Consider the following 26075-nt stretch of genomic DNA (forward strand, 5'->3'; position numbering starts at 1 on the left):
TTTATACCAAGGACTGAACCCAACTGTGCTCAACTTCTTAGCCACATCACCAGCCTTTTATTATTTTTTATTTTGAGACAGTGTCTCACTAAGTTGCTTAGGGCCTCATAATTTAGTGAGGCTGGCTATGAACTAGTGAGTCTGTGACGAAGTTCAAGACCAGTCAGAGTGGACTTAGGACCACAAAGTCTTCAAGAAGAGAATACCTGCCTGTACTTCCAGAGAAAGCAAAAGAATGAGGTTCTGCTGCCTTGGCCTCCTGAGCCTCTGGGATTACAGGCCTGCTCCAAGGCTAAATTTTAGTAAAGTTTACCTGAGCAAAAAACAAACAAACAAACAAAAAAACAACAGAGGAAAAAAAGTAAAACTTTTTTTTTTTCTTATAACCTGGCAGCTCCCAGAAATTTGGGTCTTCAGCCAACCACCTAATCAGATAGCACTTAGAGAAAAACAGAGGGAAGCCATAGAAAACAAATGGGCTGCAGCTTAGTCAACCAGTCAATTGGTTACAATTAAAGTAATTAATGGTTATAGGTCCTCTCTAATCAACCAAAGCTGTTGCTCATTAAACTCTTTTATTGACTTGGCCTGTTGGGCCCAATACATGTGCTCACTCCAAACTCAAGTCCTCTCACTAATTTCAACAGTCCTAAGCAATGGCCTCCCATAATTGCTTTTAACAACACACACACAAAAATGTGCATAGAATATTTTTTCCCTTATGTGCTGGGGATTGATCCCAGGGTGAAAATAATGGTTTCATTGTTGTTTTCTTTTGTTTGTTTTTGTTTTGTTCTGTGGAGCTGCGAGATGTCTTCGAGATGCCTCACACCTATCTCCTGGTGGCACCAGACTGCAGCTTCACTCTTCCCTGACACCTGCTGCAGGAGGACCACAGGCCTGTGGCAGTGAGCTAGGGAAAACTGTGGACACCTGGAAAGGGGTTGCAGTGCATCCCTGCACCTGCGCTCTAGCTACCAGCACTCTGAGCTTACCTCTGTGTATCCTGGACTGACCCAAACTTCCGATTCTCCCGCTTAGCCACAACTCGATTCGGACTTATTCACCTATGGGGTGAGCCTGTGATGAAGTTCAAGACCAGACAGAGCAGACATAAGACCATGAGGTCTTCAAGAAGACACTGCCTGCATGCACTTCCAGAGAAACAAGGTTCTGTTGGTGATTACTCAGACCAGTACACCCCAGCTGGCGACCTGCTGTGCTGCTGAGGGAAGTTTATGTAAAGGAGCCTGAATCCAGGGAAAACTATGAAGAAGTATTTGTGAGCCACCAAAATAGAAGATTGCGAAGATCCTGTTAACACAGAAAGGGAGAGAGAATGGTTCAAAGTAGCAGAAGCAACCAAAGTCTCCAGTGTCATAAGTCTGTGCATGCAGAGTATCTGGAAAAACTGAAGCTGGGTTGTTCCCCAACCATTGAAAACTCCATGGTTCCTTTCCTTTCATGTAAGGATGCCTTATTTGTGACTGTTGCATAGACCTTTGTGTTGCCAGCCAGTATAAAAGAATTAGGAGGCCCTCCCCCACCATGTGTGATCTCATGGGAAGAGGCTCCTTCACTTTCCTTCCTAAACATCTGCTTTATGCACAAACTGCCTTTATTTGCAGGGATTTCACACAATTTAAATGTTTTTCAAATGCTTTCAAATCTCGTTTGTTTTTTTTTAATAGTGTTAAATATTTTAATAACCCAAAGCCATGTGGAATTTTTGGAGATGCCTTAACTGTGCCCCTTCATGTTATTTTTGTCCTTTTTGTCACAGCATTATTTTTAAAATTTTTATTGTTCATTTGACTTCACTCTTTTACTTTGTCAGATCAAATTACTGGTGGGTATATTCCCCCTAAGTTGTTTTCTCATTTGTAGCCTTGACATATTCAACCAAGTTTTCTGTTATGAGAATTGATGAAAAAAATATTCTTGGTATTAAATCCATCCGTTTCAGAATTTGTTTCATAGGATCAGAATTTTAATTCATAAATTGCACATTTAAGGTATCTCTGTATGGCATTATGACTATTTTGGTGAAGGACTTTATCTTGCTGTTTTGGGAATTTGTCAGCTCATTTGAATTTTCATAACTGGCATTGTGTTACTGTCATCCTGCTATGGGTATTTCACCTAAAGCTCAATAATAATTTAACATGAAATATTACTCTACAGAGTCAGAAACTTTTAGAGAAATATTATCATTTATCAATATGTACATATTACACACATTAATCATGAAAACTAATTCCTTTAGCCTGCTTATTTCCCTTTATCTATAAGCATTCTTTACATAGAAAACCTTAGAGCCATTATTTCCCTCAATGTAAATTGCTCTTAAAATGTATTTTCAGTTTTTGATGTTTTCCAATAACCATAGACTTTACCAATAAAGTCTCACCCTCAGTGCCAATCAGTGATGTTTGTGCCACAGTGGATTATAATGGCCACTTTGCTATTCATCTGTTTGGGGTTAATTATCAGAGAGCACCTTTGAATGTCCCATTTTTTTTTTCTAGGTTATCAGTAAGTACTGTTTGTCACATAACTCACTTTTGGAGCACTGGAATTTGGAGCACACATAAGCTAAGAATCATTTCATCTTGTCCTTTACACTCACTTAAAATCTCGTCTAAAATACATAAGTATTTGATTTGAAACTTCTGCACTTCCCCACAGGAAGTCAGAAATGGGGCGGGGTGAGGGTGGGGAGGAAGTGCAGAAGTTTAACCAAGATGTGGGGTTGGGAGAGTAAAAGGTCACTTGTTATGTCAATATTAACATTTTGTGAATATTGTAACTGGTGACTATAAAGTACAAAAAGTACAGTTAAAACATTTGTTGTATATAATTGTTGACCTTCAAAAATACAGTTGCTGCTAAAAATAAAGTTCTTATACTTCAGGAAAATTGGTGCCTGTTTTGAAAATGAGCTCTTGTTCCATAAATGCAACTGAACTAAATAGAAAATTTAGTTCCCAAATTAATGCTGTCAACAGAATGAATAAAGCAGAAAAACTTTTAACCAGTAATATTTTTTAAAGAGAGAGAGAGAAATTTTTAATATTTATTTATTAGTTTTCAGTAGACACAACATCTTTATTTTTATGTGGTGCTGAGGATAGAACCCAGTGCACATGCCAGGCGAGCGCATTACCACTTGAGCCACATCCCCAGCCCAAGAAATATTTTATTCTAAATTATGTAGTATAATCAAACATAATCATCCAGAATTTTTGTATTTTTCTTTGTACTGAGATTATGCATTCTGGGTGCTTTTGAAAAATTAAATATTTTGAATCCCTCAAATTGACATCATTAATGGACTAAGATTTTTTTTCTCCATGGTCTCTGAATTTTATCTAAATTATACACTTAACACAGCAGAAAAACTGGATTGTGTTTGTATATAAGACTGCTTCCAACTGAAATGCTGTCACAAGTACTTGTGGGAATTTATCTTGTATATGATATTGTTAGAGGTAACAATGCATGGACTTATTTTATGAACTCTTGGACTATATACATTTGCAGGAAAGGTACTGGGGATCAAACCCAGAGGTCCTTTACCACTGAGCTACATCCTCATCCCCTTTTTTATTTTCTCTTAAATCAGGATCTCAATAAGTTCCTTAGGACCTCACTAAGTTGCTAAAGCTGGCCTTAAACTTGTGATCCTCCTGTCACAGCCTCCCAAGCTGCTCAATCACACATAAGCACCACTGTGCCCAGCTTGGACTAGATATTTGACATGAAAAAAAAAATCATTCAATATTAATGTCAACCATCTCTAATTGAACTCTGGATGGTGCTTCCCATCAGAAGCAATGTCTTGGGAAGAACATGGAGTGGGCAAGAGAATGAGGTTTTCAGATAGACAAGGACTCGTTTTCCTATTCAGGTGGCAAACTTATGCTCTTAGGAGGGATCATTTCCTTTTATCAGTCTTGCCATCTTTGGAAGAACAAATTTGTTCCTTTGAATCCAGCTTCTGTAACCTGCTGATCTTATTGAAGACACTCCATATCTACTTCATTAGCACAAAATGAAGTTGCTAGAAAGTGAAGTGTTCTCAGGTGCTGGATGCTTTAAGGCAGCCTGTAGCACTTCAGGAGGTGAGGCTGAGGTGAGCTCTGTCCTGAGAGCTGAGGTCAGGACTTTGACTTGTCCATGAACCAAACAGTCCACGTGAATTAGACATACCAAGCATCTTTTAGAAGGGGAAGCTTTTCATCTTTAGTAAAGGACTTTGTCATTAAAACAAAATTTTGAAAACAGGAAAATGTTCTCTGAATGAAAGGTGCCCCTCAGTTACATCCACATCAGGACTCTGTTGTCAGAGCAAAATCCACCAACCCTGAGGGTGCACCCATTCGTCATGGCTATGAATTGGGGTGGAAAAGACTCGCTCTGGACCCTCAGGTCTTTAAACATGAGGACTAGTGTAGCTGTTGCGGAAATCCTGGCCTCTTCATGGGCACTAGATGCAAAAGATCATGGAAGTGCAGAGCAAGAGGGACATGTCATGGTATTCAGTCCCTCCCCCCTTATCAGTTGGGCCCCGTTGAGCCTCACACACTTGAATTCAGATCTTGACTCTCTTTTTGTGGGAGGGAGAGCATGAAAACAAAGCCTCAGTTTCCCATCAGTGTATCGGGGATGCTCATTTTATTCCCATTGTGAAAATGTCAAAGTTTGCATTGCAGTGACTCATGTGGGGGGACAGATGGCCCTACAAGGAAACAGGGTGACTCCTGCTTCAATCACCCCAATACAGATGTCCTGCTGCCATGAACACTGGCCTCTGCCCACCCTGTTCCTTTTGCTGGGCAGGCTTGGCTTTGTCTAACTCTACTCTTCTTCCTGGAATCCTGTGTCCAGCCCCCAGTGGGGCAGTTTCCTAAAAATCTGTCTTGACACACTAGATTGACTTGTAGGTATGGCACATGTAACTTTTTGAGAGTTTTGTTTTTCGTGGAATTTCACAAGCTAACTCTCCAATTCATATCTGTGAACTGGAGTCAGGGGTTCTAAAATATGCTCCGAAAAATAAATTGGAGGTCTGCCTGCCAGTCGTGGAGAGCTGTTGTAAAGCTGCTCTCACTGCAATGGGGTGCTCTGCAGTGGCAGGCAAAGGCAGTCCAGGCTGTTGGGCAGCGGACCTAGCCTGTGGGAGAGGGACATCCCAGCTGGGATGCCCCCCTGCCCTCTGCTCCCACCCCCTGTCTCTGTGTGAAGAACACAGTTGACATATGACTCAGTTGCAGGTGTGTGAGGCCCAAGTGAGAGACTCAGACACCTCGTAGCCTGTGAAGACCTGAGAGAAAACTTGTCACTCTTCAGAGATGGGACTGGTTTTTGAAGTCACCAGGTGCTTTACAGCAGCAACCAGAAGGGGAAAGGTGGATGAATTGGACAAGATTAAAATCAACTGTGTCACCATAGAGTGATCAAGAAGACAAACTACAGAGTGAGAAGATGGTTGTAGCAGATGACTGTGAGGGCTGGTGCAGAACAACTGTATAGAGATGCACTCTTCAGTGAGACTTTGAGCCCTAAGGTCGCTGTCCAGCTGCAGGCCAGCCCAAGACTCCAGTCAGCAGCATGACTGAGCACTTGGAAGTCTGGCCAGTGTGCCTGAGAGACAGCCTGCTGCTCAGTGAATGGACAAAGACCTGAGCAGGTGTTTCCCAGGAGCAAGTCCTGGGAGCATCAGAGCAACCAGAGGAAGCTGCTAGAACCAGCTCACGGACATGCTGTAAGGATCCAGAGGGAGCTGTGGCAGAATTAAGTGCCACAGGGTTCCTCCAGATGCGAGTTCCCCTCAGGTGGTCTTGCCCTCAAGAATAATGCCCTCTGCCAGCAGGACTCAGCCTTTGGAAGCCCAGGGAAGAGTCACAAGGTGATGTGGTGAGAGAAGCCCCTAAGGAAAAGCATCACCAGCTTAAGTCTGGAAAGCAGGCCAGGCTGAGCTACTGAGGGATGCTGGGTAGGGGGTGAGGCTAGGAGAGGAGGGTTTTCCCAGGTGTCAGCAGGCCCTGTCTTCCAGGAGGTGGAGAGCGTGGTACTACACCAGTGTTTCCCCTGGGCTTCTTAAGCAGCAGGCATGCTGCAAAACTGCCTATTCTGGAAGGATATATTTGCTAAGAAATCAACAAAAGGAGTGGTGAGGAAACGCTTCACATACTGGTATGTACTCATCCCAAACCAAACCAAATCAAATCAAATTGCAATTGAAGGAAGCTGTTCAAACATCTTTTTTTTTTTTTTTAATTGTAGTTGTAATGGACAGAATGCCTTTATTTTATTTGCTTATTTTTATGTGCTGCTGAGGATTGAACCCAGTGCCTTATGCATGCTAGGCAAGAGCTTTGCGGCTGAGCTATAGCCCTAGCCCCTGTTCAAACATCTTAAAGACCAGTTGCCAAATGATATCAGAGCAGATGCACACTGTGCGCACAAGTGGCCTGCCACTCCCATCCTGGAGGGTGAAGGCACACTCACTGTGCCTACTTCCTACATGCTGCTTTGGTGGTCTCAGCAATGAAGCAGAAGGCCCGTCCCTTTGTTCATAGGTGGTATTTTATAACTCAGAAACCAGGGGACTAATTATTATACAAAAGAGTTTTTGGTTTCAGAAACACAAAGAATGCAAGAATCAGTGGCTTTCTTTCACAGTATTTTTATTTTAAACTATGAAAAATAACTCATCCACCCCACCCTAAATTGTCAGATTCTTATTAATAGATTTGCAAGAAAGACATAGAATCTATGTTAGAATCGTAAAATATATTTGGAAGAAATGAATAAGACACTAATATATGAAGAAACATACAAACACCAATATATGAAGAAAGAACCAAAACACTAATATGACTGATACCTAATAGTGAAAAATCTTAACATCCTAAAGCTGGTTTCCTAATCAATGTGTGAATATCCTGCTTTCCAGTCTCTGAATCTTGTACCAAGGCTTTTTGGTGATGTCCATTTCTGCCACCACAGAGGGAGGTGACTCTGTTTCAAGAGGGGTGGACACAGGTTTCACCATCCACAGCAAGTGAACAACCGGGTTCAGTATTCCCCAGCTTAGTTGCTGGCTGCTGAACGGTATGCCCTCCTGGTCCACAGGTTTCACAGTGGCCACTGGGGGCTCTGATTCTGCCACTGTTGATGTGTCTTGCAGTTTGGATGACTGGCCTTTCTCCAGCTCAGCAGGTATGGCTGTGAGCTGCCCCAATGATAAGGATGGAAACTGGGGCTCTTCTACCAGAGGCATTCCTGCAACTTGAGGTGGCCCTGGAGCTGCAAAAGACTCCAAAATGATAGTCTTTTCATGGGCCTTTTCCAATTCATCCCAGAAATCTGCCCCTGAGAGTCAACCACCTCCTGTTCCCACAACAGTCTGGGGTCCCCCAGGCTTGTCTGGCTTGGGATCCAGTGTAAGTCCCTGGTGATGCCAACACAAGTCTTCCTCACACATTTGGACCACCACCCCAGGTGTCCTCATCACAGGGCTCAGACTCACTGGGATCTAGGTCCTCCAGCCATGTAAGGAGTCTGTGGATGTGGAGGGTCAGCCCTGAGGCAGGCATTGTGAGCTGCAGGAAGGTTCAGAGATGCTTCAGGGTGTCCAGGTCAGAAGATGCCTCAAAATCTTGAGGGTAGATGTATAACAGTGTTTGAATAATGGAGCAGAGGGCACTGTGGACTTAGGAGGGAGGTAGGCAGCCATCAGGAATTGGGCCTCTTCTTTATCTGGAACCTCCCAAAGCCCCCTGCATGGTGAGCTTCCTAAAGAGTTCCAAGCAGCCCAAGGAGGGCAATCCTGTGAGGGACATGTGTGGCTCGGTGATTCCCAGATTTCTGTCCAGTCTCTATAAAAGAAAGTGTGGGCAGTTCTGGCTAGGATTGCCTGTGTTGGGAAGGGATCTTTATATGGTGTGGCTCTGAGGCCCCAGCAATGCCTGTTACTTGGATACCCTGAACCCCACCACAGATATCTGTATTTCTCCTATGGGCAAAGCCACATTCCTTAGGCATCGGCTGGGAATCACACAAGGGTGGGACCTGGGGTTTGCCCAGCCCTCTTCTCCACAAGCCCCCCATGTGTCCCCATGTGGAGAAAGAAACCAACCCTCTTGGCCCAAAGACCTCTCACTTCTTTACTTGAAAATACTCCTCAGCACCTGCCTGGAGGTGTTCATATCTAGAGAAGGCCAAGAAGGTATCACCTGTTCCATCCCATGTCCCCTACCTTCCTAGATGCCTGGTGGAATTGACTAACTTCCTGATAGTAATGGAAGCTCCTTAGGGCTGGGAAGTTTGTCTGCACTATTTCCTGAATGGTAGGCTAAGTGAATGCCAATGGTAGGTGCTTGGCATACATTTGAGTGATGAATGAACCCAACCACCTACTTTCTATCTATCTCCAGACCTGTGTCCCCTCAGTCCATTCCTGGGGACCCTGTTCTGACAACATCAGGGAACCTGTCAGGTGCAATCCACATATTCCTTCCCAAATGAAGAAACTGCTTTTCCTGAGGCCTCAAAGGAATAAGACCTGAGTCAGAAAACTTCCTGAAAGCATAGATGACAGGCCCTCAGGAGAAGCACAGTGCCCTTGGCAGCCTGCTCCACAGGACCAGGCCTGAGGAAAACACTCCTGGGGCTCATCCTCCTGGATCCTCCAAACACCCAGGCAGGACTCTCTGAAAATCCTACTGTCCACAGAGCTGACTGAGGCTCAGGTGATGCCCTGCATTCCCAACACCAAGCCTGGAGAAGGCCATGTCCCTGGTCTTGGAGGTGGTATGTACTTTTTACACAGCAGCTCCATCAACTTCTGGGTCATAGTAGAATTTTGGTAGTTGTGCAGATATCCATGCACAAACACTGTGTTCCCCTCAGCAGGTCAGGCACCAGACCGGTAATGGTGTCCTCCACAACAATTGCCCAGAATCTTTCTCCTGGCTGCACCTGCTCAGTGGTGCAACTCTGTGTTGTTCTTCCTAGTCTGGGGAACCAAAAAGGGACATTTCAACATGGAAATATTAGGAGACTGCAGAATGACTCCCTGCCATACAATCAAGTGAAATCCTAAGATTTTTCTTTTTTATTCTCAGGAGACTTAGGAGGGAGGTAGGCAGCCATCAGGAATTGGGCCTCTTCTTTATCTGGAACCTCCCAAAGCCCCCTGCATGGTGGGCTTCCTAAAGAGTTCCAAGCAGCCCACATGCTGCTGTTGGGCAAGGAGGGCAATCCTGTGAGGGACATGTGTGGCTCAGTGATTCCCAGATTTCTTTCCAGTCTCTATACAAGAAAGTGTGGGCACACACACACACACACACACACACACGCACACACACACACATGGTTGTGAGGGTCTGAGGATAACCAAGAGGGCATGAGAGTGGTGGTATAGCCTAAGCTCACCTGCTATGGGCTACTGTGTCACTTCCATGTTCCTTGAAAACAATTGCCCGGGGCGACTGGGCCAAGCACTGACCCAGTGCCTGGACATCAGGAAAGGCCCCTACTCAAGGCTTTCCTGAGGCCTGAGGGTCTCCATATTGGTACACAGAAACTCATGGCTCCGAGCTTAACTGTCACCACTCAAGTTAGCCAACTGGGCCTGTACTGGACCATTGGTGCCTGGCTACCAGGATTCCAATTTCTGTTTGCAAAGGAAGTGACCTCACTTCCGTGGGGCTCCTTTCCCTGAAGTAATTCCTCTCAAAATAGGAGCCCTATCTAATAGGCTTCCTTCTCCCTGTGCCACATGCACCATTGGATACAGGTATACCAACATACCCTAGCTCAGGTTTTAATAAAACCCTGGATAGAGCCAGCCTCCCAGGTATGGGGAGACAAGAGATGGGTTCAGACCATCCTCTCCTTTTGGCTGTGTGTGTGTGTGATCCTGAAGAAGTCATTGAAACTTGTAGGGTCTCCCCATGTTGCCAAAATGTTTCTGAGGGACCATTCTAGCATCTGCTTGCCAGGTAGTCATCTGGTGTGTGGGTCCATACATATCTATATTATCTGTGAAATGGTAGAGGCACAGGGTGATCATTAACAAACACACAGATACCATAGTCACAGAGAGGGGAGGGACAAAGGATGACACACAACTCTATCTAGATCTGAGTCCCAGAGTGAGATAGGGAAAGACCCTCTCCTCATGGTGGTGTCCCACTCTGCACCAGTGGAAGGTTGATGTGACTGATTTTCAGAGACTCTCCCTCTGTCATAGACCTTCCAGTGGCTTCTGCTGAGCTTTATACATGCCTCAAATGCCTCTTCTTAATGTAGGAGGTCTTCCTGCCATGGGAGCTCCTGAGAAGCACAGTGTCCTGGAACCCAAGGCCTGTAGTCCCCTGCTCTCTAGGTGGATACAAACCTGCATCTGGGTTCTAACAGACAGAAATTAGTGTGATCAAGGGAAATCACTCCAAAGGTTGAGTTATGGGAAGTGTCCTTTCTGGCTGGCTCATTCTCACCTGCTTTCCTTTGGTCTGTCTCATTCTTCTTGTAGAAAATGAAGCTGGAACATCAGGAGCAGCTCAGTGGACAGCCCTAGGGGCATCCATATCCGAGTTTCTTGACCAACAGAGAATATGAAGTATCAAGGCTCAGTTACACTGGATTCTGCCAATAAGATGGAATGGTCTCAGAGGCAGGCATATCCTTTTGGATGTGCCTTCTGAAGTCCAGAGCCCCTGGCTCCTGATAGACCTAGATATACAGGCAGCAGCTGAGCTGGTCTGGATCCCATTGCACAGAAACTGTGACATCATCGCTCTCTGTGGCTATCAACAGTGGGATGCTGACCTGCAGCACTGGACAACTAGTGTGGTGACTCAGCCCTTGGTCTCCCTTTTCGTCCTATCCTGGCCCAGTCCCTCTAAAGCCACACTGGCCTCCTTTCCAATTTCCCTGAATCACCTCAGCAGGTGAAGCTGAATGCTGAGAGCTGCAGTTATGGGTTTGAGCTGCTGAGTGCACTGTTGAGAGCCACAGCCAAAGGGGCCCCAGCAAACTTCCAGCTGCCAGCAAACTTCCAGCTGCCGGCTGATGATTGGCTCACAGCGGCCCCAGCAACATCTAGCTGATTGGCTCCTCGGCCCCAGCAACATCTAGCTGATTGGCTCCTCTGCGGTGATGCTCATTGGACTGTTTCCCTGCCCTTTCAGACCACGGAGCTGCTCATTGGGGGACTTTTTTTGGCTCCGCCCACGTGACCCAGCCAATCGGCCTCAAGAGCAGGAGGATTGTGGGAGGTGGAGAGAGGCTTGTGTGGGAGAGAGAGGCTTGTGGAAAGCCGGTGGTGGCAGTTGAGGCTCTGAGGATTTTTCCTGAGAGGCTGTTTTGTTTGGCGTGTGTGGTTCTAAAAATAAAGTTAGTTTCTTTTGACAAGTGGCTCCTGATTGTGCCCAGCCAGACTGCGGCACATGGTGGCTCGCACGGGGAGCGACTGAGGGTAAGTGAACTGCTCGCCCCTGAGGGCAGGGCAAGAGGATGGGTAGCCATTTTAAGATTCTTCTTTTGTTATTTTGTTTCACTTTTGTTTTAAGTTGCCTGTCCCTGGAGATGTGTAAGATGGAAGAAAAACCGCTCACATCTGAGGAACAGATAGGGAGAAAGGACGGATGGACATTTCAGGAGGCTATTATAATGATTTTGTGTTGTTCCAATTTTGTTTCACTCAGTTTCAGTTTTGTTAGGCGTTATCTTGTTGAGTTGTATTATAGTAGAAATACGGGATCAGAAATTAGTAAAAAACAAACTGAAAGAGTGTTAAGTAAATTGTTAGAGGAAGGAGGCATCTCAGTAAAATCAAGAACAATCAGGGCATACGTTGATACAATACAAAAATGTAGCCCATGGCTTTTTAAGGAGGAGTTGTTAAATATATCACAATGGAACCATCATGGTGAAGATTTAAAAAGAATAGAAAAGAAAAGCCCAGGGACTCTGCCAGTTGGCACATTGCCATTGTGGACGTTCATATCTTGTTTGCTTAGTCCAAAGCCTTCAGTTCAGACAATGGTAGAGGAAGAAGAAGACATAATGATTCAAGTAAAAGAGAAGGTCTCTCAAGTTAGTCAGACAGAGGAAAAGATTCAAGTAAAAGAGAAGGCCTCTCAAGCTAGTCAGACAGAGAAAGAAAGTGTAAAACAGAAAAAGCCATCAGGGGGAAAGTTACAACAGGAGACTGCTACTAACACCTTTCTATCACCAGAGGACGTAAGTGTCCAACTAACAAGGCCACCTCCATATGCTGGGAGGTCCCCAACCCCCGCAGTTGATAGTTGGGATCCTGAGACAAGATCTCAAATATTAACATGCCCTGTATTTGAGGCAGGAGGGCAGCGATTTTACCAAGTTTTAAATTTCAAAACAGTGAAGCAGCTAAAAGAGGCTGTAACAACCTATGGTCCTCAAGCACCCTTCACTGTAAGCATGGTCGAATCCATTAACAACTTGAACATGACGCCAGCAGATTGGGCTAATATGTGTAAAGCTGTGCTAAATGGAGGACAATACCTGTTATGGAAGGTTGCCAATGAGGAATTTTGCAAGGAGACGGCTAGGCGAAATGCAGCAGCTGGTTATCCTCAGAGAAATCTAGATATGTTGTTAGGAAAGGGACCTTATGAGGATCAGCAGCAACAAATTGCATATGATCCTGGTGTATACGCACAAATTGCTGCAGATGCAATTAAGGCATGGAAGACTTTACAAGGACATGGAGGTTTACAAGTTCAATTATCTAAGGTAATACAAGGAGCTAATGAACCTTATGCTGAATTTGTAGATAGGCTTATTCAAACAGCTACCAGAGTTTTTGGGAATACAGAACAAGCAATGCCATTACTAAAACACCTGGCTTATGAGCAAGCGAATCGTTGGTGCAGAGATATCATTAGACCATGGAAACATGAAGATTTAAACACATATATTAAATTATGTAGAGACATTAATGAACAAGAGCAAGTCGTGGCAGCTGCAGTAAAACAGGCTTTAGATGCCAGAGACATTAATGAACAAGGGCAAATTGTGGCAGCTGCAGTAAAACAGGCTTTAGATGCCAGGCCAAGAACATGCTACAATTGTGAACAAACAGGACATTTTAAAAGGAATTGCCCCATTGGAGGAGGGTTTAACAAAACTAGGTATCAAAGGAGTAGAATACCAGGTATTTGCCCACGATGCCGTAGAGGGAGACATTGGGCTAATGAATGCCGTTCTCAAACCACCATAGAGGGTACTCCATTATCAAAAAACGAACAAGGACCAGGTGTTTATCCACGATATCGTGGAGAAAGGCATCGGGCTCCATTGCCAAAAAATGGACAGGGGGGCCCAATGCTCCGGGGCCCAAAACCACAAATATACGGAGCACTGGAGGAACCCAGCAACCCCATCAGGGTAGTGCCCAGGACACATTGTCCATCAGATCCCTCATCAGACAAACCAGAGGGAGCGCAGGGTTGGACATCTGCGCCTCCGCCAGAGCAGTACTAACTCCAGAGATGGGAGTTCAAATCATTCCCACAGGGGTGAAAGGACCTCTTCCCAAAGGAACAGTAGGCTTATTATTGGGACGCAGCTCTTCTACTCTAAAAGGACTTATGATAAGTCCTGGGGTAATTGATCCCGATTATGAAGGTGAAATAAAAATTATAGCCAGTTCTCCAAAGGGTATATCAGTAATTTCACCAGGAGATAGAATAGCACAGTTACTAATAATACCCAGCCTACATGATAAATTTTCCAGTCGTACTGTAGAAAGAGGTTCCAAGGGATTAGGCTCCACAGGTGTAGATTGGGCTATGCTTTCTTTAAATTTAGATTCTCGCCCCATGCTAAAACTAAATATTCAAGGACATGAATTTAATGGGCTACTGGATACAGGTGCAGACCTTAGCATCATCTCTCGTCAAGAATGGCCAAAACATTGGCCATTACAACAAGCCACTCAAACGCTTCGAGGCCTAGGAGTGGCGACTAATCCCCATAGAAGTGCAATGGTATTAGATTGGAAGGATCCTGAAGGATGTGAAGGAACTATACAGCCATATGTATTGGATCATCTTCCCGTAAATTTATGGGGACGAGATGTCCTAGATCAATTAGGTTTGACATTAACAAATAACATCAACCAAAATGCACCCACTATTATGACTAGACAAGGTTTTAGGAAAGGAAAAAGATTAGAAAAACAAGAACAAGGTATAGCAGCACCAATACAAATAGATCAAGGAACAGACAGACATGGGTTGGATTTTCAGAAAGGGCCACTGAGACAATAAAAATTACTTGGAAATCAGAAAGACCAGTATGGGTTCCTCAGTGGCCCCTGACTAAAGAAAAGATACAAGCAGCCCATGACCTGGTCAAACAACAATTAGCAGAAGGACATATACAACCTTCTGTATCTCCCCATAATACTCCCATTTTTGTCATCAAAAAGAAATCTGGTAAATGGAGATTATTGCAAGATTTAAGAGCCATTAATAATGAGATGGTTATTATGGGACCTGCTCAATCAGGGATTCCTCAATTGTCTGCTTTGCCAAAAACCTGGTATGTTTTAGTTATAGATATTAAAGATTGTTTTTTTTCAATTCCAATTCATCCTGAGGATAGTCCACGTTTTGCATTTACTATCCCTGCACTGAATCATGAAGGTCCTGATCAGAGATATGAATGGAAAGTACTCCCTCAAGGGATGGCTAACAGCCCAACTATGTGTCAAATTTATGTTAACAAAGTAATCCAGCCACTTAGAAATCAAAATCCTGAACTACAAATATTTCACTATATGGATGATGTATTATTAGCACACAAAGATAAAAACACATTGCTAGAATGTTATGCCACACTTACAAACTTATTAAAAAATTATAATCTAGAGATAGCAATAGATAAAGTACAATTAAATTTTCCAATTAATTATTTAGGAGTTCTATTATCCTCAACCATGGTCCGTCCACCAAAAATTCAAATACGAGTAGATCAACTCAAATCACTTAATGACTTTCAAAAGTTATTAGGAGACATAAATTGGATAAGGCCTTATTTAGGTATACCAACAGGAGAGTTGGGACCTTTATTTGATATCCTAAAAGGTCCATCAGATCCAAATTCACCCCGAATGTTAACGCCTGAAGCAAGAAAGGCATTAAAAATCATTGAAACATATATGGAAAATATGCATTTGGATAGAATTGATATAAGTTTGCCTTTATTATTTATTGTACTACCAACAAAAAATATTCCTACAGGAGTATTTTGGCAAGAAGGTCCATTATTATGGATACATTTATCTTATTCTCCTAACACTATTCTTACTAGGTATCCTGAGGCTGTAGGACAATTAATACTCAAAGGAATAAAAGCAGCAAAGGGAGTGTTTGGAATTTCTCCCAATAAAATTATTACTCCATATACTATGAATCAAATTGATGAGTTAGCTAATGAGTTAAATACTTGGGCAATAATCATGTGCAAATCTAATGTTTCATTTGATAACCACTTACCATCTAATCCTTTATTGTCTTTTTGGTCATTGCATCCTGTAATTTTTCCAAAAATGACAAGAAAAACACCTATCATGAATGCTCCAAATATATTCACTGATGGGTCAAATAATGGTACAGCAGCAGTAGTTACCCCTGATCAAACTTTTACATTTTTAGTACCCAAACAATCAGCTCAAAAGGTAGAGCTTAATGCAGTTTTACAAGCTTTTGTGATGTTTAAAGATTCTGTATTTAATTTATTTTCTGATAGTCAGTATGTAGTTAATGCTATAGTATCTCTTGAAGATGCTGGTAGGATTTCCCCTTCTTCTACTGTTTTCTCTTTGCTTTCCACTATACAAAGTCTAATCTGGGACAGAAAAGATCCATTCTTTATAGGACATATCAGGGCACATACAGGATTGCCTGGAGCCCTTAGTTTGGGCAATGATTTAGCAGATAAAACTACACATGACATACATATTTTCTCTACACTAGAAGAAGCTATAAATTTTCATAAAAAGTTCCATGTCAATGCTAATACTTTACAAAAGCGTTTTAAAATAACTAAGGAACAAGCTAGACAAATAATAAAACAATGTCAAAATTGTGTGACCTTTTTACCACAAGTTAATCTTGGAGTCAATCCTAGAGGATTGATACCTAACCATATTTGGCAGATGGACGTCACACACTTGCCAGAATTTGGAAAATTAAAATATTTGCATGTTACAGTTGATACTTCTTCTGGATTTTTGATGGGCTCCCTTCATGCCGGAGAAAAAACTAAAGATGTTATAGCTCATTGCTTACAAAATTTTGCCACTGTGGGTGTTCCAAAACAGTTAAAAACAGATAATGCCCCTGGTTATACTTCTACCTCTTTTAAACAATTTTGCTCAACATTTGGCATTACTCATATAACAGGAATCCCATACAATCCACAGGGACAAGGCATAGTTGAAAGAGCTCATCAAACTATTAAAATGTACTTATTAAAGCAAAAAGAAGGAATTGGGAAGGGGTATATATTCCCCAAAGATAAACTTAAAATAACCCTTTTTACTCTAAACTTTTTAAATTTGGATTCATCAGGACTTAGTGCTGCGGAAAGGCATATGTGTCCAAAAAATGTACATAAGCCCAAGGTACTTTGGAAGGATATTCTAACAGGACAATGGAAAGGTCCTGACCCAGTAATTGTCTGGAGTCGGGGGTCTGTTTGTGTGTTTCCACAGGGAGAACAGCAGCCGATTTGGATTCCAGAGAGATTAACCAAGGTCCTGACCCAGTGATTGTCTGGAGTCGGGGGTCTGTTTATGTGTTTCCACAGGGAGAACAGCAGCCGATTTGGATTCCAGAAAGATTAACTAAAGCGATTTCTACAGACCAAAAAGAAGATGATTTGGCTCAAATCCATAACAACTGATATCCAAAACTCCAGTTTGGCTATTCTTACATCTGCAACAGAACCAGGATGCTTTTTTCAATATCTATTTTATTATTGCCCTTTGCCATATCATGAAGTTCTATTTTGTTTTTTGAGCTCATACAGACCTAGGTTAATGTTTTGCTGATCAGTTCTATTTTTTGACTATAGAGTTTTTAAACATTGCAATGGAGATTTCACCTGTAAAAAGTTATAAGGCCTTTACTATAATGTTATGTGTTGTATGTATTATATTATGTGTGCACACTTGTGTTTTGTGTTATATGTTTGAATGTATGTATGTCCATATATCATATATGATGAGCGCTCATGATAAAATGGATCCAAATATTTTTTTTTAATTCACGTGATTTAAATGGTTTAATTTAATTGGGTAAACAGCTGTTAAAGATTGTTTTAATATGTGAACACAAAAGAAGGTTAACAGATCTGTTTGTTTACTTTCACCTTTCCTTTTCATTATATTTAATAATTCTCTTAAAGATAATGTAAATTGTTAAGAAAATTGTTTTCTTTTAGTGCCTTCTGTAATGTTACATAATTTTTTCTTTAGCCATTATTGCCAGAATTCCTATCTTCATCCCAGTGCTGGTGAAGTCAAAGATAAAACCAATCTACAGCTTCTACAATAGCCATCACTGAACTGCTTGCAGAACTTGCCTGGACACATTGTGAGCTCACCTGTATGCATTGTGAACTATCTGTTGGTGCAGCGACTTGTGGTAGTGTTGGGGTATTTTTGCTGATGATGTCATCGGTGGTACAATTTTTCCAAAAGGAGCCGTCAATTGGCTTGGTGTATCTTCCTCCCTTCTGCTTGTCATGATCGTCCAGCTAAAATTTGGGGGCCAACAGAGGTGAGGCAAAGAACCTCACCCCCCCGCTGGTACAAAGACCTCTCCACAGGTGTGGCTGTATACTGGACCGGTAGTCAGTGACGGGTAAGATCCAATTGCAATGGTACCAACCTAAGGACCATATGTACTATTGGACAACCTAAGGCAGGCACGGTCCCTAAGCCACATGCTTGTTGTTTAAACAGAGAGGGGGAGATGTTGAGAGCCACAGCCGAAGGGGCCCCAGCAAACTTCCAGCTGCCAGCAAACTTCCAGCTGCCGGCTGATGATTGGCTCACAGCGGCCCCAGCAACATCTAGCTGATTGGCTCCTCGGCCCCAGCAACATCTAGCTGATTGGCTCCTCTGCGGTGATGCTCATTGGACTGTTTCCCTGCCCTTTCAGACCACGGAGCTGCTCATTGGGGGACTTTTTTGGCTCCGCCCACGTGACCCAGCCAATCGGCCTCAAGAGCAGGAGGATTGTGGGAGGTGGAGAGAAGCTTGTGTGGGAGAGAGAGGCTTGTGGAAAGCCGGTGGTGGCAGTTGAGGCTCTGAGGGTTTTTCCTGAGAGGCTGTTTTGTTTGGCGTGTGTGGTTCTAAAAATAAAGTTAGTTTCTTTTGACAAGTGGCTCCTGATTGTGCCCAGCCAGACTGCGGCAGTGCACCAAATACTTCACATGAATTAGATGTACCAAGCATCTTTTAGAAGAGGAAGCTTTTCATCTTTAGGAAATGACTAATAAATAACAATTTTATTACAATGGAAAAAATTAGCATCACAAAAAATGTATCAGAGAATTAGGTGAGGTGAAGGACAGCTGTGACCAGGAGCTGGCATTGGGTCATGCTTAGAAGATCACAATGTGGGAGTTGCCATAGAAGTTTCTAGAATTATGGTATTGTGAATCCTTCCAGAAGAAGTGGATTGGAGGTTAAGAAGCTGCCCATGCTGGTACCCACATCTGTGCAGAGCCACTTCTGCCCAATGGCTGTCAGTTGCCAGTAGCTGCTGCAGGTCTGCAGAGCAAGTTACTTGGGGCTTTGCTAAATTACTGAGGCTGCCTTTGACTTAGCTTCCTGAGTCACTGGGACTACAGGTGAATGCCAACACACCAGATCAAAATTAAAAAATAAAAAATAAAAAAAAGGATTAGGGTATGCAACTCAGGTGTTAAGTGCTACTGGGTTTAATCTCCAATACCAAAAATAAAACAAAAAAAATCTTCTTTAATTTGATGCAGTTCCATGAACAACCTCATATGCATTATTAATAGTTTTATCTCCAATTTTTAGCCACCCCCATCACCCAAGCTCATCCATACCCAGAATCTGACTCAGAAATGAACAGACTTCTAGTTGAAAAGATTAAAGATTTAAGGCCAGCAGTTGAGATGGTTCATTTTCTGAGAGACCACAGCCAAAATAAATAAAAGTGACATCAAATTTACCTCAGCTAGGTAGAACCCAAAAGAAAGAAAGGAAAGCTTCAGTTTAGAAGCAGCACAACACTAGCCTGTTTCTACAAAGATGCCATTACCCAGGATTCAGATCCTAAGGGTCACATGCATTACCTTTAACATTGAAGCTTTTGTGGTTTCGAATGTGATGGTTTTGTAATGACAGCCACTCTTGAGGCTGAGGCAGGAGTAATGCAAGTTTGAGTCTAGCCTGGGGAAATTAGGGAGTTCCTGTCTCCAAAACTTCAAAGTGCCTTGGAAGCAGCCCATAGGTAGAGCTCCCCAGCTTCAACCCCACTCCCTCTTAAAAGGAAGGAAGGAAGATTAAACAACAACAACAACAACAACAAAAATGATGCTCTGGGGGAACCACATGAACAATCACAATGAAACACTAATGAATAATTTCTTAACAATGATACTTTTACTTTTCTTAAGTTTAAATTCATTAGAAAGGAAAACCCATTCTACATTGTTCAGCATAACTTGGGCTGCGTATCTATCTGATGTGGGCAAAAAGTTATGAACGCTAAATCAAACAGATGTTGTCTGCAATATGAAGGCCACTGTTTGAAATACATCTTCCTGTAACACTGGTATTTTGAATGTTTTCGAGTGGGATTTCTTTCATGAAGACATCAGTGGAATCAAGTTGAATCAGCCATCTACCTACATACACACTTATTTACACATGCATCAGTCATCAGACTCAAATGGAGACAGTTTTGCTCAAAAGGAATATTTTACTATAATAGTGCAATCTGAAGTAGTTTTCATGGCTGAAAGAGAAGAGTATGATAAGGCACAAAGATAAAAAATGTGAGTTTGGGGTATAACATGGGAGCCTTTTCAGTAGTTCTGCTCATTGTTCAATCTCATTATCTATCTATTTATTTACTTATTTATTGTGGTGCTGCCTATTGAATCTCATGAGTGCTAAGCAAAAGCAATTCCACTGAGTCCACCAGCTCCTTCTTTCTTCTTTTCTTCCTTCCCTTTTTTCTTCTTTTGTTTGGTAGTGGGGATTGTTTAAATAAACAAATTAAATTAAATAAATAAGTAGATTTCTTCCCCTGAAAAATTTTCCATCCTCTACACTTATAGGGACATACACTGTCAGTCCTGAAAGTAGGGCTATTTCATGTACCTGGCAGGCTGATGAGGAATAAGTGCTCTCAGATTATTTTTGCAAATTAATATAGAATTTTAATATGCATAACTATGTTTTAATAGTTTGAATCCTCATGTTTTAATGTGCAGTAACATTATGGTGCTAATCACTGAGCATTGGTTATATACAAGATTACAATTATTATCCTGGTTTGTCTTAAACAGGCTTGGTTTTTGCCTTTTATCTTGGCATAATTATTAATAGTGCTTCCTTTCACTTTCAAAAATCCCCCTTTGGTTGACATATTATGTGCTCACTTAAGTTTTGTATATTGTTTCTGATTTTTCCCTATTATGAACAGCACTTTACTAAATATTCTTCCAGCCAAGTCTTTGTGTGGAATTTTTATATGACTTGGTCAAAGAATGTTTTACATTTTAGGTTTTTTTTATATATGTTGCTTTTCCTTTCAGAAAGATTATATAAATGTATGCCTCCACCGGAAATTATCAGAGAGTCATTTTCCAAAACTTTAACAAACTGGGTAGTGCTATTAATTTGTGTCAAATGGATAATTGTCCTCTAAGAGGAGGGGGTGAGTCCTTTGTGGGGGTCACCAGAGATATGTACATAATTAATTACCCTCAGCTAGCTGCCAGGAGCAACTGCTAACCATGGGGAACTATTGCACATATATTTTCCTATTTTTATTTTTTTTTTTGTGGCTCTGGGGATCAAACCTGGGGCCTCTGACATGCTAATAAGCATTGTACCACTGCTCTATATTCCCAGGTCTTTTGAAACTTTTTTTATTTTTTAGTCAAGTTCTCAATAAATGCCAAAGATGGCCTTGAACTTGTGATCCTCCTGCCTCAGTTTCCTGAGTAGCTGGGATTATAGATGGGAGACTCAATGCTGAACCAAGATGTTTTTTGTTTTGTTGTTTAAAACTGAAACTTGCTGACTGGTGGTGCATGCCTGTAATCCCAGCAGCTTGGGAGGCTGAGGCAGGAGGATCATTGAGTTCAAAGTCAGCTTCAGCAATTAGTGAGGCCCTAAGCAACTCAGCAAGACCCTGTCTCTAACTAAAATACAAAAAAGGGCTGGGGGTGCTGGGTTTGTGGCTCAGTGGTTGAGTGCACACCTAGCACATGAGAGGCCCTGGGTTCGATCCTCAGCACCACATATAAATAAACAAAATTAAGGTATTGTGTCCAACTACAACTAAAAACTAAATATTAAAAGTGGGGGCTGGGGATGTGACTCAGTAGTTAGTGCCCCTGGGCTCAGTTTCCAGTACCAAAAACAAACACCACCCTCCCAAACCCAAAGTACAACAACAACAAAAACTGCAACAAGTAGTTTATTGATTTTACAAGGGAACAGTTGTACACATCAGTAAATGACTCAATAAGAGTAAAAATAAAATGAGACTATCAAAATTTATAGAATACTCAAATTAAGTTACAAAGTCCAATGACCATAAATCTCATCTTGAGTTCTTTGACAAAACCAGGAATTATCACTCAAAATAGCAATATTTATCTGCTAATACAAGAAATAAAAATTCTTATTATTACTGTGATATTGCTAAACTTTTCAAAGATAGGAACTATCATGAAGTTTTCACATTTAATTTGAATATTGCTATAAAAGCTATGATTCAAACAAAAAAACATACCAAGAACAGCTCGGTCCCAAAGAGAGAAAAGAAAATAGAATGAATCAGCATGGAGCTAACAGAATTATCTACACAGTCACTAAGGTCAGTTCTGAAACTGTCCCATAAAGGCCTCAGAAGACTTACTTGGCCTGCTAGAGGGAAGCTGTGGCATGAAAGCCTATGTAAATCCTTCCAATAAATCGCTGCCTCAAACTGTATATCAGTGAGGGGCTGGGGCTGAGGCTCAGCAGTAGAGTACTTGCCCATCAGTGCAAGGCCCTGGGTTCGATCCTCAGTACCACATAAAAATAAATAAATAAAATAAAGGTATTGACAACTACAACTAAAAAAAAAAAAACCAAAAACAAATAAATAAGTATTTAAAAAAATTTATGGCAGTGAGTTCCTTCTTAGCTTCTTCAAGGGCTAATATGAGATTTTCCTGGATATCTGATACTATAAGGGCTCCACCCAGGTGGCCACTACTTTGCCATCTTTGAGGGTACTGTCTGCCTGGGACAGTTTCAAAAAATGTTATCTATCTGCACACCCTTGGTGTAGGTTCCAGGATAGCCTGTACTTGCCAAGACAGATATGGTGTGGCTTTCTAGCCAAAAGGGTAGAGAGATGCACAGCAGACCCTCTAAGGTTTTAAGAAATGAGAGGAAGATGGGTGTGATGTTGCACCCCTGTAATCTCAGTGGCTCCAGGAGGCTGAGACAGGAAGATCCCAAGTTCAAACCCAGCCTCAGCAATTTAGCAAGGACCTAAGAAAGTTAGGGAGACCCTGTCTCAAAATGAAAAATAATAAAGGGCAGGGGATGTTGCTCAGTGGTTAAGTGCCCTGGGCTAATTAACTGGTACCAAAAACAAACAAACAAACAAAAAAAGTGAGAGTATTATTTGGCACTCTGGCTCGCCAACACAACAATTGAACTTCAGAACTTTGGGACTTAAGCTGATGTAATTCTGTACTGCAATCAATAAAAATCTAAGATTTGGGGGTGTAGCTCAATGGTGAGCACTTAAGTGTCCACCAATGTACAAAGCCCTAGGTACAATCTCCCTCATTGCAAAACAAAACAATAAAAATCGAATGCCTATAGCGTATGTGTGATATACGACTACATGCAAAACGAGCAGCAAATCAAATTGTTTTTGTGCCCCTGGCTGCCACATGAAAGAGTGACAGGACCCTCAGTTACTATGGAAACACAAATAGAACTGACAGTCAATATGGTCCTTCTTACTTCATTGCAACTTAGAAGTTTTATGTATGGAAGCTTTTTTATTTCTTGAGTCTTTTGCTGGGCTTTGCTCAGACAATTCTTTCATGTACTTCTTCCTCTTTTTACAAAACCATTGTTGTATCTGAAAAAAATGAGGCAGGTGGGGTGATTAGTATAGGAATCAAGATGCTGGTTATATGCATAATAGTGCTACAGAAGTGACTTTATCTGAAGAAATAGGTTGTTATACCTGTTTATCTGTCATGCTGAATTCAAATGAGAGTGACAGCCTGTCTTGTACTGTGGGGCACGCGCTTAATTTAAACTTTGCCCAAAGAGTGTCCATGAGGGATTTGCTGACTGGTCTCTTCCTGGGACACAGCTCCTCATGTTCCTCTTCATTTTTCAGGTTGTCTTTTAGCTTCTCTTCTTCTTCTTCTCCTTCTCCTTCTCCTTCTGCTTTGGCTTCTTCTCTCCAGTTGCGCTCCTCCTTTCCTTCATCTTCACTAGGACACTCGGGTGAATGCTCTGGACTTTGGCTCCATGGCATAGCTGGTTCTTTGTGAGTGACAAGATCTGTGAATAAAACCAACAGACACATGAGAATGTATTTGATTTTTGTATCAATGTTGTATATTGGTGGAAAGCAGAGAGGAAAGGGAAAGTCAATTTTCAAAATATTTTGAAAATATGGAATATTTTCATAAAAGTTACAAATTAAAATTTATTCACTTATGTTTTCTTTATTCTTCACCCTCTCCTTTTTTTGTTTGTGAGTTTGTGTGTGTGTGTGTGTGTGTGTGTGTTTTGTATTACTAGGGGTCTAACCTAGAGCCCTGTGTATGCTAGACAAACACTCCACCACCGAGCTATCCCCCCAGCACACCTCCTTTTTAAAAATTTCCACTTTGAGACAGGGTTTCATTGTTGCCCAGGCTAGCCTGGACCTTGCTATGCTCCTGCCTCAGCCTTCCAAGTAGCTGGGACAATAGGCACACCTCCTCACCCAGATCTTTCTTTTCTGGGGATTGAACCCAGGGAGATTTTACTATGGGCTACATGCCTGGTCTTTTTTATTTTTTAGTAAGACAGGGTCTTACCTAAGTTGCTGAGTAAATTGCTGAATATGGCCTCAAATGTGATCCTCCTGCCTCAGCCTCCTGAACCAGTGGGTTACAGGCATGCACCACCACACCTGGCAGTTGTTGGATTTTTAACTAATGTTCATAATGGAACAATACATAAGTATTTTATACTTATTCTATTAAATAGGTGTTATGCAAATTACAAAATGTTTTAGTATTATCTCATGGATGCAAAAGTTTTGAATAACATGACTGAATAAGTATGGAAGGAGAGTTGAATGACATCCACATAACTCTAACAGTGGTTATAAAATGGGAGTGAAATGAAATGAAATGGAAGTGACTGAGGGACACTTTTGCACTGTACACCAGACACTTCTGTATTGTTTGACCCACATGCAATGTCAGTGCATTTGTTTTTAGGTATATTAAGGAAAACGATCACATCAATGAGCCCCATACAATACCTGAATGTGGAGAAGCACTGCAGTGCTTTAGGAAGCCTTTTTTAATTGTCTTTGTGCTGTGGAGATATTGCAGGCAGTCCATATATTGTGCATCTTGAGCTAAAAATTGTAGAACTGAACTCAGGGTCTCTTCAAAGCTCATGCTGTTAACAACATCCTCCAAAGGCAGATTTACATTTTGGTTCAGGCCAATCCAATTATTCTGTGAACTGGATATGCCTGTGTTATCTAAAATGAGAGTAAAGAATTTCTATGAGTTGGCTTTATTATTATTATTAACAGTATTATTATTCTGGGTATTGAACCCACTCCCTTCCACATGCTAGGTGAGTGCTATACACTCCCACTGATATATGCTTGGAGTCCTTTTTAAAAAAAATTTTATATTCATTTATGTTTTGCAGTACTAGCAATTAAACCCAGAGAAGTTCTACCACTGACCTAATTCCCAGCCCCTGCCCCATTTATTTTTTATTTTTTTAAATTTTGAGACAGGTTCTTTGTAAGTTGCACAGGCTAGCCTTAAATTTTCAATCTCCTGGTCTCAGCCTCCTGAAACAATGGAATTACAGGCATGTGCCACCACATCTGGCATCTTCTCTTTTTTTTCTTTTCTTTTATCACCATTTTGCCATTTTGATATAAAAGATTTGTAATAAAACCTGGAAAAATAATCAACTTGGGAGGCTGAAGCAGGAGGACCACAAGTTGGAGGCCAGCCTCAACAATTCGGTAAGAACCTGTCTGGAAAAACAAAAATAATAATGAGGATGTAGTTAAGTGTAAAGCACTGCTGGATTCCCCAGTACTAAAAGACAAATACATAAATAAATAAGTAAATAAATAAAATAAATAAGTAGATATGTGGATGTAGCTCAGGGATAAATCTCCCCTGGGTTTTTATTTTTGAGGGGGTACCAGGGATTGAACTCAGGAGCACTCAACCACTGAGCTACATCCTCAGCCCTATTTTGTATTCATTTTATTTTAAAAAAAATATTTATTTTTTAGTTGTAGTTGGACACAATATCTTTATTTTGTTTATTTTTTTTTATGTTCTGTGCAGGATTGAACACAGGGCCTCACACATGCTAGGTGAGCACTCTTCCACTAAGCCACAATCCTAGTCCCCCATTTGTATTTATTTAGAGACAGGGTCTTAGAGTTGCTTAGTGCCTCACTTTTTGTTGAGGCTGGCTTTGAACTCGTGATCCTCCTGCCTCAGCCTCCCAAGCC

At 41.7% G+C, this 26075-nt stretch overlaps 1 protein-coding gene across 1 annotated transcript; it reads right to left on the bottom strand.

Annotated features, from left to right (window-relative positions):
- Positions 1–21750: 21750 nt before the first annotated feature.
- Positions 21751–25138, bottom strand: LOC125611445 (NANOG neighbor homeobox-like). Its single transcript, XM_048786277.1, has 3 exons — positions 24840–25138; positions 23538–23863; positions 21751–23429 (listed from the first exon to the last, which is right to left on the bottom strand). The coding sequence occupies exons 1-3, from the start codon at positions 24979–24981 to the stop codon at positions 23310–23312; spliced, it is 588 nt and encodes a 195-aa protein (XP_048642234.1). The 5' UTR covers positions 24982–25138; the 3' UTR covers positions 21751–23309.
- Between the last annotated feature and the right edge of the window lie 937 nt (positions 25139–26075).

This window comes from Marmota marmota, unplaced genomic scaffold, assembly GCF_001458135.2.
Source record: "Marmota marmota marmota unplaced genomic scaffold, marMar, whole genome shotgun sequence".
In the NCBI taxonomy this organism is placed as follows: Eukaryota; Metazoa; Chordata; class Mammalia; order Rodentia; family Sciuridae; genus Marmota; species Marmota marmota.